The following is a 13,001-nucleotide window of genomic DNA, read 5'->3' as shown; positions in this document are numbered from 1 at the left end:
TGTTTCTGGGGTGTGGACACTGTCACATGCTGTCAGGGAGTGGACAGAGGAGGAATGGTGGAGAGCCCTTCCTCACCAGCCTGAACCTTGCCGAGAAGACAAAGACAGTATAGCTCAGAGGCAGTACAGCTCAGAGACAGATGAGGGGCAAAGTTGGGAGATAATGGGAGACACATTATCACTAGAAAGCATTCCAGACCCCCCTTCTCCCAGAACCCGATGAGCATTGGAAGTAGGAGAGCAAAGAACTTGAAGACAAATGGCCCTAAGCAGCCACTGTAAGGTGGGTGGTGCTGTTGATGACTGAGGAGAGAATGGGTGTGTGTGGAGATTACTCAGAGCAACGCCATTATTCCAAGAGGCTGCAATAAAAGACATTGGTAAGAACTTGTCTATTCCTGGCAGTCTACCATGGGGGGAGATCAGATTCCCTGGTGCCTGACACATGCTGGCAGCTTCTAGGAGACTTCACCCCCAGAGGTGCACTCCATTGTCTCTTGAGACAGATGGATGCCAACAACAAGACAACATTCGTTACAATCTACATCCACCTTGCAGTTTCAATGAATTCCCCCCACACCAAAAAACACCCCAGCTTCAATTTAATAAGCCTTATGGAGGCATCTGTTCCCCTTCCCCTGCCCACTGGTACGGACAGACAGCAGGTGACTTGGAAACACACCCGGCCTTTGATGTGTTTGATCCGACCTACTGATGTGTACAAAGACGTGCAAATGCAATTTGAAACACAGTGGGCGGAAATGACCTTGTTGCATTTTAAGCCGATAATGTGTACACAGCCACACTTGCAGAGGAATCAAGTGCCCGTGGGATGCCACGAAAATGAACAGGAGGAAGACTGGTCCTCAGCTCAGTTGCACAGCTCAGTTATGCAGTGCAAAGCTTCCTGATGGAATTGAAAAGGACCCATACCGACATGGAATCCTAATATCAGAGACATTTGTCCCCCTGCACCAGTGCTTAGGAACCTTATGCCAAATAGTATTTCTACTGCCTTATTAGACTGAGCAAGTTGCCAGGGAATTGGCATTCATGCAAAGCATCCTGTGAGCTGCTATTATGGTAATGATAAACCATAAATGACTTAAGATAATAACCTATTCTTCTCAAGCCCTTTAAGATTCATAACTCCTTTATCTGTATCCACAATTGTTGTTCAACAATTGGATGTTACTGTACATCCATAAAATAAGGGAGAAATAAACTGAATTGCAAGGTGCTACTTATGCTGTACATTGAATGTGAGCAAAGCGATGTGGAAATCGCAAAGACAAAGAGGCATTTGTATGTTGTTGTTTTTTACAAATGCAAAATAGTTCCTGAAGTCTAAAGAATAGAGGTCGCCCAAGGAGCAACATGCAGTGTTGCACATGCACAACTGAAGCTTTCTCCCTCAGGCCCATGAAACTCCATGCTCCCCCACCTAAGCTCCTGAAAGTGAGGGACCCTATATAATGCCTGGTTGTGGGGAAAGGAAAATCACTGTCCTCTCTACCTGTAAGCAGTCTTTGGATGTCAACATTGTACTCTGAAAGCACAACCAAATTCAAACAGCCAACAAAAATAATGAAGACCCTTCCCTTTATATAAACTTTACGAGACAGTTTGCAAAAAGTTTGACCTGGATAATCAAAGGTGGCTTTAAATAATAATAAAAAAGCTACCCAAAAAGTGCCTGAACACTCTCAAATCTTGAAGAGGATTTGCAATTTCCCCGCGTCTCCTGTAAACAAACAAGCCCATCAAGAAGAAGAACACAGACACTTCAAGCAGCCTTATACAAATTGGGTACAAGTGTCAATCGCAGGCTAAGCTGGTATCAGGAGAGGACCAGCAGTCTCTCAGCAGCTTGACAGGTCACAACACTGGCAGACTGGGATGCTCTTTGAAAATTCCTAATTAAAAATATGGCATCAACAGCAGTAAGCCTATTTTGAAAGCACCCTCATTTCTGACAACAAATGTAAAGTCAAAGAGAGAGAGAAAGACTAGAGCCACATACAGCCTGAAGTTCCAGTATTAATGTTAAAGCCATCTTTGACCGTGATTCACTATGGACATAGACCTGCATTGCCCTGTTCTTTGGCATCTTTGTGGTGAAAGGTCTCTGTACTTTCCATTGGAAAACAAGAGAGGAAAGTTAATTCTATGTTATACTGGAAGTGCCAAGATGGACTGCACTGGATTGTATCCGCTTGACGAAAGTTAGCCAGGTCTGATTTTAGTAAACAATAAAGTCTTATGTGACTAACTTTAGACCAGGAGATAAAATCCAATGAAGTCTTTCTTGGTACTTCTCACCCACGTTTCATAGCAAGTTTCTACAATCTTCAGATGGGGGAGAAACTCCTAGAGTTAAATGGAACGCAATAGGTGAGGATATGTATGCATGACAGAAAGGCAGTGGCGGAGCTTCATGCTCCGGCACCGGGGGTGGGAAGCAGGCGGGGGCGGGGCTGGCGTGCGTTCTGGGGGTGGGGCATGCCACCCGCAGGGCCGGGGCGGGACATGCGTTCTGGGGTCGGGGCACACCGGCCACAGGGTCGGGGCGTGCGTTCTGGGGGCGGGGCACGCCAAAATGGAACCCTATTGGGATTGCGCTGCCCGGGGCGCCCCGCCTCCTATGCCCCGCCCTTCCTATGCCAGTGCAGAAAGGTACAAACTGAAAACCCAGTTAAGACTTAAAGGTAAAGGTAAAGGTACCCCTGACCGTTAGGTTCAGTCACGGACAACTCTGGGGTTGCGACGCTCATCTCGCTCTATAGGCCAAGGGAGCCAGCGTTTGTCCACAGAGCAGCGCACGGAAACACCGTTTACCTTCCCGCCAGAGTAGTACCTATTTATATACTTGCACTTTTGGGGTGTGCTTTTGAACTGCTAGGTGGGCAGGAGCTGGGACCGAACAACAGGAGCTCACCCCGCTTCGGGGATTCGAACCGCCAACCTTCTGATCAGCAAGCCCTAGGCTCAGTGGTTTAGACCACAGTGCCACCTGCGTTCCAGTTAAGACTTAGCACAGGTAAATAATGCAGCGGCAGAATTATGTGATCTTAGAAAAGAGCAATCCCAAGTCACACAACTACCATATTAAATAGCACCAGGATAATTTATTCTATTTTCTGTGAAGAGGAGGATGGGGGAGACCCACTGCATAGAATTTAGCTCTTCCTAATGTATGTTTTAAATCAAAGAATTAATATTGTTTGTGTTACCTCCATTTTATCTGGTCTTTTTTATTCTCGACGAGTACCTCTGGACACTACTAACCTGCCTCATTTAAAAGTAAAATGAGTTTCACAGGGTAATCCCACAGCAGAATATCTTCTTCTTTTTTTGCAAATCTAATTGCTATTAATGACAGGGATTTGTAAATTCACTTTGCTGGCAAAATTAGCTGTATGGCACAGGAAATAGCTAGCAAGGGATAAAGGGCAAAGAAAGAGAGAGCTGGAGGGGGCAGGCTGGGGAAAAAGCAACAACATGAACATGCATCAAATGAGGTTTAATATTTGAGCCAGAGAGTAATTATATCTGACAACAGTTGAATAAATGTGGAATAGGCTTTATCACATTGGAACTACTCCATATGTGACTTGTGACTGCAAGCTATACTTTCCTGTTAAATAGTCATGACTTTGCTCAAATACAATTGATTCCGGGTAGCTACCCTGGGGCTGCTTAGTGAGGTGGAGCCACCACCTAATCCAAATATCTTCTTATCTCTAAGGAGATAAGATGGGAGCACAATTTCTCCTCCTCCTCCTCCTCCTTGCTCCTGTACCAGCTCTAGGTTGGCACAGCAGAAGGGCCTGAACAAGCCCCCCTCAAAAACAAATGACCCAGCTTAGGATCCACCAGGTCCTTGGCTCACCTTGCTCTGCCCCCGAAAAATCCCATTTTGGAACCCTATGCTTGCTACCACTGATGGGAATGCCATTGGCAATAGCTCCATAGCAGCGCATGGCTTTGGCTTCCGCAACAAGGGAGCCACCTGCTAGCGGAGTCCGGTGAAGGGACACCTCTGCCATATGCCAGTGCCCATTCCTTGAACAATAGGGAGTTAGAATTGCTCCAGACCAGGCATGGGCAAACTCGGCCCTCCAGGTGTTTTGGGACTACAACTCCCATCATCCCTAGCTAACAGGACCAGTGGTCAGGGATGATGGGAATTGTAGTCCCAAAACATCTGGAGGGCCGAGTATGCCCATGCCTGCTCCAGACCACTGGTTCTTCTTAAAATAATGGCAAGCTTTGCTTTGATAGTGCATGACACATCAGCCTTGCTGAAACCAAGTCGATCTGGATGGGGTCAGTGCCAAATGGTACGACTGTCCAAGAATCCCATGCATGTCAACTTGAGTTCCATGATGTAATAAAAAGTGATGTGTGAATGCAAAATAAAAGATGCATTGTTCAGGCAAAGGAACTACTGCTTTATCAGATTTTGTCACGGTCTTAAGATTTTTTAAAACTATTTGTTAACTTTGAGTCATCCTTGTCTCTGCAGAGGATGAGCTTTAAAATTTTTGATTCTAAAGAACAGTTCACTTGACCCGTCGTGGCTGGTGCAGGTGACCTAGATAATACAGGATGAACAATAAAAAAGAAAATAAATTACTTTGAAACATGTACATTAACTTAAAGTCAGGTTGACTATGACACACCACTCACTACGATTTACTTAAGTAACTGACCCTTCAGAAGGAAATGTCACAGAAGTGCACATTATTTTAGCCTTTGAAGACTCTTAAAATATTAGACTTGCCACATCTAAGTGAGGAAAAAATAGTTTTTCAGCGGCCGTCAACCAAAATTATGGTGCACTAGATAAAAACTGTTATTAACAATAACTGAACCATCTGAAGACTCCACAGACCACTCAAGATAACACACTCCCACCAAAAATAACAATGGTTACAAGGGTAAGAATTCCTTGACATCAGAGGCTTCCCAGCAAAGGGGCATGCAGGCTTCAAGTCCAGCGTTCTCTGAGAATCCTTGGACAACATGACATGAAAATCTGCTAGAAGTACTGGACATGAGAGAATATCAATTGCATTCCTGCATGTACCGGTATCTTTATTTTACTGAACAGCTGCCATGATGGCAAGAACTATACCTCGTACAGTTCATGACATGTTCTCCATATCCATAGATACACAGGAAAAAAATTCCTGATTGCGTGAACTGGCCTAAACTAAATTTTAATTAAGATGATCTTCTATTCTCTCTAATTATTTCATGCAAGCTTCGGGGAACGCTGTAACATTAAACAACCAGCAGTCATATTGAGTGATGGCAACAGGGAGATCATTAATATATCATGAAACCACCAGTGGCTTGGCAGAGAAGATGGATCGTCGTAGTTAAGGATCTTACGTAACCTTTTCCTGTCTGAGTTACGCTGAAGCTTTGAAATAGTTTCAAAATCTACTTCAGAGGAAACCTGCATGAGGAAGGTTGTTAATTAAAACCCTCTAGTTAAAAGTGCCACGCCGCATATAGATGATCAAGCAAAAGAATTGGTCCAAAGACTCTCTTCAGATCAAAACTAGTAATAGTTTTGCCTCTGAAGCCTGACTGTGCAGTTGCCACTTGATGGGACAGACTGGAGGCTGAATGAATATCCACTCTTTCTGTAAAGCGCATCTTTCTGCAAACTGCCTGTTCTATCATGTGTGTTATGGGAAGGAAACCTGGACAAACAAAAGCAGCTGGCTTTCTATGGAGTTCAGTGCTGTATCTCAAACTTCATTCTTGACTGGGAAGCCAAAATGCCCCCCAAAGCTTCCCCTGCTATTTTTATAGCTACCTAGAAACTCTGCACCACACAAGCTTTTCTGAATATCAAGGGCCATAAGTTACGCGCTGAACTCTTACTCATTGCTGGCTCCTGCCTGGCCAATTTTTTATTTTTTTTTACACTGCAAAATATATTTGCTAAGTGAAATGTGCACAGCTCATGCTGGTTACCAAACGCTAGAGAGACATTTTATATAGGACTTACATAACCACTAGAGCAATGTTTCTTAATCGGGGGCAAGGAGGGGTCTATGCAGTTCTCAGGGGGGGGGTCAGTTTCCAAAAAATATACACAATATATATAAAAAAGTAAGAATGTTAAAATATAAAAGTATGAAGTGTTATGTTGGGAACATGAGAAACGTATATGATCTTCATGTCATCACAGGTGCACAGCAGTTCAGCATTATAATTTGAGTGGTGTTGCGTACCATATGCACAGCAGTTCATCAAACACAGTGCAGTTACTCAATTGCTTATTTATTTGGGCTGTTCATTTCCATTAATTCTGAGAACTTCAAACATCACATGTTACTCCTATTACATATCAAATAGTGCTCAATTTAAGGCAGGGGATTTTTAGTGTGCAGTTGGATGCAAAATCTTAATTTGGGGGGACGACACTGTGCATTAGGGGGGGAATTGGAAGAAAACTGGACACACTAGGGGTTTGTCTTTATTAACCACTTGAATGACAATGTCAGGCATTATGTAAGCAAATTAGATGAACTCAGCTGCCATTATGAAACTGCCCAAACCATATTAAAACACCTTGTTCTTTTTGGCCAGAACCTCCTTCATCTTTGGGCAAGTAACACTTGGTTACATCCTTCTAAACACCCTTAAAATACTCCTGGTTTTGCTCCTCTCACTATTCAACCGCAACCATTGCCTAGACAGAAGAACTGGTTTAGCAAGCTTGCTCTCATACTTTCTACCACAACAGATATAGGAACACAAAAACTGGAAGGGGCTCAGGGCATCATGGAGACTGACCTTCCCCAAAACCCACAACATGAATGCTCACTGTTCACTGTAGTATCAACCACTGAAATGTAGGTGTGAACAACCCACCACAGGTTAAATGCTATAGATGATGAAAAGAATAGAAAAAAGTATACGCTAGTCAATTTTTATTTTTATTTTACTTATCTGCAAGGTTATGAAAAATGGCACCCCATTGTCATCAAAATTCCTTTCAGTAGAAAGTTGAAAAAGAACTTTTTTGTCCAGCCATACCTATTAAGCAACTGATTATAATCCATGTCAGAGGGTGGGTTATGCTCAGTTCGTTTTCTGGAGAGGAAAGGGGGAGCTTCAAATTTCAGCCATTTATCACCTCTCAAGACCCTACTACTAATTTAGCCAGGTGGTATCCTGTAAAAATGTAAAGTAAGCTATTACAGTTGAACACCACCTAGAGAACTGCTGCTTGTTAATTACGTGGCACTTTTAATCAGTGCCCTAAGCTAGTACTTACCATACTTAGGCTTGCCATAGCACTTTGTCTTCGAAACACTTAACAAAATGTTATCAACGCTCCTCTACATACAGGGTAGCTGCTAAATAGTCATACACCAGAGGTGTAGAAGTTAGGTCAGGTAAATAGGTCAGGGTCTTCTGCTAGATGCCTGGGTTATTTGCAGTAGATCAACAAAAGTTTCTGGCTCCTAATTGTTTAGCAACAACAAAGTGTCTTTTCCCACCTAACCGAGGCTGCTGAAATGAAGAAAGCTAAAAGGGATGGACTTTTATGTGAAATGATTGTGAGCTCAGTTCAGTTCTGGCCTAGAAAACAAATTTCCAGACTTAGAATGTGCTCAGAGGCACCCTGTGACAGGAACGTGGCCCCCCAGAGTGCAGGGGAAGAGTCAGACTCAGAAATTGAGCTAAGTGAATGAGGAACCGACTCTGCAGATGATAGCTGGGTGACAGAGTCAAGAAAGGGCAGTTTGACCCCCTTCCCTGGGGAAGACTCTGTTAGCTCTCAAGGAGAGGGAGAGTTGGAAGGTAGCCAGAGCGTTGCTAGGCAATCAGCAGATAAGCAGAGGTCTGAGACTGTGTCAAGTGGAAGTGGGGAGGGCGGAGGCTAGCCTCTCAGTCCCTGTTCTAGGAGACTTGATAAGATCAGAGGGCAATGGAAGGGCAAGAGGGGAAAGGTAGAAGTTTGGCATCCTTCCTACTGTGGGAGGGGTGAAGATTCAGATTGACCAACTATCATCAATGCGAGCAGGTGAGAAGCCTTGCTCTGGATGTGTTTTTCTGTAAATAAACGTACATAAAACTGCCAGAGAGTCCTTATTTCTTATCGGGGCTTGCTTGCCTGCCAGAGATCATTACAGCCTGTTCTTCAATTTTAACCAGCAGTGGTCAGTCTGGTGGGGCAGAGCAATCATAGAAGGAGAATCAGTGCCACTGTTTTGCATTAACATTCTAGCCATTGGCCAGAAAACTAATGACTGCTGTGAGATTGCAAACACCCCCCGGGCCAGCCTCCCAGGAAGAATATCACAAAAATGGCAAAATCTAACAGCAAAGAAAAAGAAAAAAAAATGTTTGAAGGAAGAACAGGAGGAAACAACAACAACCACCTTACCTTAAGAGAGGCTTTGTTGCCCCTTATCTTTGAATATAAATTTGGAATTTCAGACTGGGAGAGAATGTCCAAATAGGCAAGGTATTGCTGAGGAGACCTGGCAAAGTTCACATCCTTTTCCAGACCTAAATTCCTGTTGCTATCAGCTTTCTGCTTTGTGGACCTGCAAGTTGAAATAATGTTAAACAACGTTATTCACATTATAAAACAAGCAGTGGACTCAGAAATTAGCCCACACCTTTGAATATTAAGTACATAGTCCCCAGCAGCATATAACTAATACTTTTGAGAGGTGAAATACACTAGAATATTTTGAAATATCAATGTTTCAGTAAAAAGACACAAGCTCAATAAGATATATTCAGAAATGGTTAATAAGAATGGGTTTCGATCAAACTGGGTCCCTCTGCTGACAGAAAGCTCTTTGATCCAACAGAGATTTCCATGAACTGAAAGGAGGGTGTGATTTTCACAGATTCCTTCTTACTCCTGCAATCTGTAGCACCTCCCTCCATGCTGTTACAAGGGGTCCTCAATCCTCTTGAACAGATCTGGGAGGGGTGCAGGAGCATCAGAGGGAAAGTGGAATCAGCAAAAACTCCCTCTCTGCCTGTCCACTAACAGAAGCTTCCACTGGATCAAAGAGCTGTGGAAGAACAAAACAAGCCCGTTGTTTTTATTTTTACTTAATAATAATAATCTTCAATATGACAAGTTATTTGACAAACCATAAAAAGTAGTAGCGTTGGGAGTGAATACTGGCTTCCTTCTTGCCTGTGACCAGAATTTCTACAAGTGTCATAAGTTCATGGTTTTTTATTACCGTAATTCTGGATTTGCTGTGCTGTACTTCTCCCTCCTTTAGGAAACAGACTCGATTCTCTCTATCAGCTACCTAAAACTACTCTATACGACTTAAGATCTCAAAATATCCTTGGTGATAGGAGCATTGCAGATGATAGATTCCATGCCCCTTGTTATTGCCAGAAGAGGAAATACTTAATTGGTCATTTTAGAGGTGTGCCCCCCCCCCCCCGTTTTTAGCTGAAGCTTTCTTCCATTTGGAATCCATTAACGGATAGGATCTATTAGGGTTCTGAGCTTCAGCCATTTAGTATTTGTATGGATGCCTGAGTTGCCTGGGATGGAGGAATGGTTAACACTGTCCTTCAAATATTAAAAACAAAGTCCCTCAACTATCTGGAGCATTCTAAAATTCCTGGCGGGAATTTGGCCTGGCTGCCAAATTCTGCACCAGCTTAAGTTTCTGAACCGTCTTCAGAGGCAGCCCCACGTATAATGCATTGCAGTAATCTAACCTAGAAGTTACCAGATAGTGGGTGACAGATAAAGAGAAAATGTGTACATTTATCCTGATCAAACGTCCCTTCAATTCAATCTTTTGTTGATCCCAATATGATTACATCTCTTTTGCCCCATGATTGACAGGTTTCCCTTTATCAGCAACTAACAGAACAAGAGGGTCTTGACTTTCCAGGAAGGATTAAGAACAGGTTGAGCTAGAAGTGTCTCCATCACTTTTAATAGTAAGACTTTGGGCCAAGTATAGGTTCTCTTTGGTCATAATAACCATTAACTTACCTTGTACAATGAAGGAAATGCCTGTTTATAGATGCTGCCAAATAAAATCATATTTTGAAGGAATGTGCCACTCGTGTGACTATTACATGTCAGTTTCTCTGAGATAGGAATGAACACACCATATTTTTCCGTGTATAAGACTATATTTTTCCCTAAATTTTTGAAGTTTAAAATAAGAGGTCGTCTTATACACGGATAGTGCACAGTTCATTTTCTTAATTCTGGGTTAATAAAAATAGGGGCCGTCTTATAGATGGAAAAACACATTAACTTTCTTGAACCAGTTGCTTACGTATAGCATGAAGCTTCTTTCTAGACCTGAGCAATCACTAATTGAGCAGCAACTAGATCTACAATTAATTGTTTACATATAAGATCTGCCCTACCTTTATCAAAAACAGACAAAATACATAGTGAAGGATCCAGGATCACGTTTTCACCTGTAAGTGTACAGATTTCTGTATTCACTTGTTTCCAAAATTCATGAACTTTGGTGCAACTCCACCACATGTGCCAATAAGATCTCTGCTCCGCACTGCCCCGCCAGTACAAGGGAGATCCTGAACTTGTAATGTGAGCCAAACATACCAGGTTTTTATAAATAAATAAATAAATAAATAAATAAGATTTTCATCTCCCATAACCGAGAACATAAAACATTATGATCCATAAAGTGCCTGGGTATTTACCTCTGTGCATCAGGCTCTTCTGATGAGAATGCCTCAGGGTGCCAATCATGAATCTTATGGAGATATGAGACTTCACGGGCAATAACATGCTGTGTATAATCATCTTGCCAGGTAAAACCTGGAAAATAGTTGTGCAGAATACAGTTTTAGAAACTCAGCACTTTGACAGAGCAAAAACAAAACAAAATGGGACATTTCAATCTTGTGTTATGAAAGCAATTATAATGAACAGAAATTTCAACTTCTGCAAGATTTTAAACAAACTTTCTACTCGTTTACAGCCTGATAGGACAGCTGCAGATTTCCTTTCCCTGCAAAATCACTGTGGTAATCAGACCTTTCTCATGAAATACTGAAGTCTTTTAAAACGCTTTCTTCTAAGAAGACAGTGGGTGTTGCGATGAGATTTAAAAGGGAGATTAGTCTTAGAATTTTAGTGTTTCTTAGTCACCAAGGACCTGTAAACCAGCTTTACTGTAGAAACAGTAGCCTACTTACTGCTTTGTTACAAAGAAGAGGTGTTTGACAATAAGTGAGTCAAAAATACAAGTCACGCCAAGCTTCAAAACTAAATTGTAGCATATAATGGAAAGTGGCTTTTCAAGGATGACTACTATCTCACCAATCTCACAATATATTTTCCATAAACCTTTTCTGTGACCTGCTCAGGAAAAGGTAGGTATGAATAACACTGATCTAGTGCTAATTATTCTAATGGACAGTGGAATATTATATATGAAGACCAATTCATGTTTTATTTACACTCAACTGTTGCAACAGAGACCTTTAAACAAGGACAAGGTATCACTGTAAAAGCAAATTCCGTGCAATTATGCATTAATTACATGCACTACTGATCACACAATAATTATACAACTCCAAGAATAATTCTTAGATTTGTAAATGTTATGATTAACACTTTTAATTTATGTAGGCTTACCACCTGGAGTTATATGTAATTATTCAGTATCTACGTATCACATCCTGGCAAATATTGACACTCAGCTTCCCCAACCTAAGTCCACCTACTGAAATACTATCCATTAATACAGATATTGTTGAGTTGAGAACACATCTATGATAACAATTATTACTGTATTAAAACTGCCACCAATCACTTTTAATTGAACTTCAGGTGCATCCCAAATCACTTGGGAATGCATCCTATTCATTGGGAAATGTTTCTATTTGATCAAAAGACAATTCTACATGTGCTAGACCATCACATGGTAGTTTCATAGCGTAAGGAGCATGTGCAGAAATTCAGGGAATAAACAAGCACTAAAATCAATGGAGGTTTATTTTAGGGGCATGAGTTTAATCTAAAACCATATGAATGCATCCAAATTCATTCAACATAATAATAATGATAATAATAATAATAATACCCCATCCATCTAGCTGGGTTTCCTCAGCCACTCTGGGCGACTTATAGCACATAAATAATTGTAAAACGTTAGACATTAAAAATTTCCCGATACAGGGATGCCTTCAGATGTCTTCTAAAATTCAGATAGTTGTTTATTTCCTTGACATCTGTTGTTAGGGCGTTCCATGTTCATATTCAAAATGAATATGGAAAATAATTTTTCATTTCCAAATTAGTTTTACATTGGAATCATTTCCTCAGATTTTGGGTCTATGAGTCTAGGAGTCTTTGTCCAATGGCAAATCTGATGTTCTGGGAAAGCAGGTGATAGAGTGCCTGAGATTTCAATGCCACGAGATGGAAAACACCAAATGTACAAGCAGGAGAAGAGTAGCAAAAGACAGGTTGGGTATCCATTAAAATAAAAAGGAAGAAGAAAAAGAAAGATAAAATGAAAATGAGTACAATTAAAATGAAGGGAAATTAATGTGATTATGTTTTAAAACATAAACTGAAATGAATGTGATTTTTAAACAAATTGAAAAATCAGACACCCCTAATTTACTTTCTAGAAAATGTGTTTCAGATTAAAGTGTTAATGCATAATTCCTTTTAAAATGCTGTGTTTGGGGACAAGTCACTGTGAGCATATTGGAATGGCTTTTGGAGCTACAGTATCTTTAGCATTGTATCTCCAGGATTAATATTTAATATTTGAAAATGCTAAAAAAAAAATCTTCAGGTTTTTTTTATCCTGCTCTTCCTTTGAAGAGGTGAGTTTTGTGCATATTTGTTCATATTTTAACAGTTCTAAGAGGCAGGTTAGGCAGGGAGACAGTGCCTCATCCATAGCTTTCTGGTTAAAAAAATATCTGGTGCAGACCTTCCTAACAATCCGTCACTATGCCAGACTGGCTGGCCT

The 13,001-nt window shown here is 41.3% G+C and overlaps 1 protein-coding gene across 1 annotated transcript in view; it reads right to left on the bottom strand.

The window, feature by feature from the left end:
* The window catches only part of PTPRN2 (protein tyrosine phosphatase receptor type N2), a 583,237-nt gene that overhangs the window by 414,193 nt on the left and 156,043 nt on the right, over positions 1-13,001 (bottom strand). The window contains exons 4-5 of the mRNA XM_033165163.1: positions 10,711-10,828; positions 8,420-8,582 (exon numbers count right to left, since the gene is read on the bottom strand). Coding sequence (XP_033021054.1) covers positions 8,420-8,582; positions 10,711-10,828 — 281 coding nt within the window. The remainder of the gene's footprint in view (positions 1-8,419; positions 8,583-10,710; positions 10,829-13,001) is intronic.

This window comes from Lacerta agilis, chromosome 12 (genome assembly GCF_009819535.1).
Source record: "Lacerta agilis isolate rLacAgi1 chromosome 12, rLacAgi1.pri, whole genome shotgun sequence".
Lineage (NCBI taxonomy): Eukaryota > Metazoa > Chordata > Lepidosauria > Squamata > Lacertidae > Lacerta > Lacerta agilis.
Note: the sequence above shows the minus strand (reverse complement) of the source record. Positions and strands in the feature narration are given on the sequence as shown.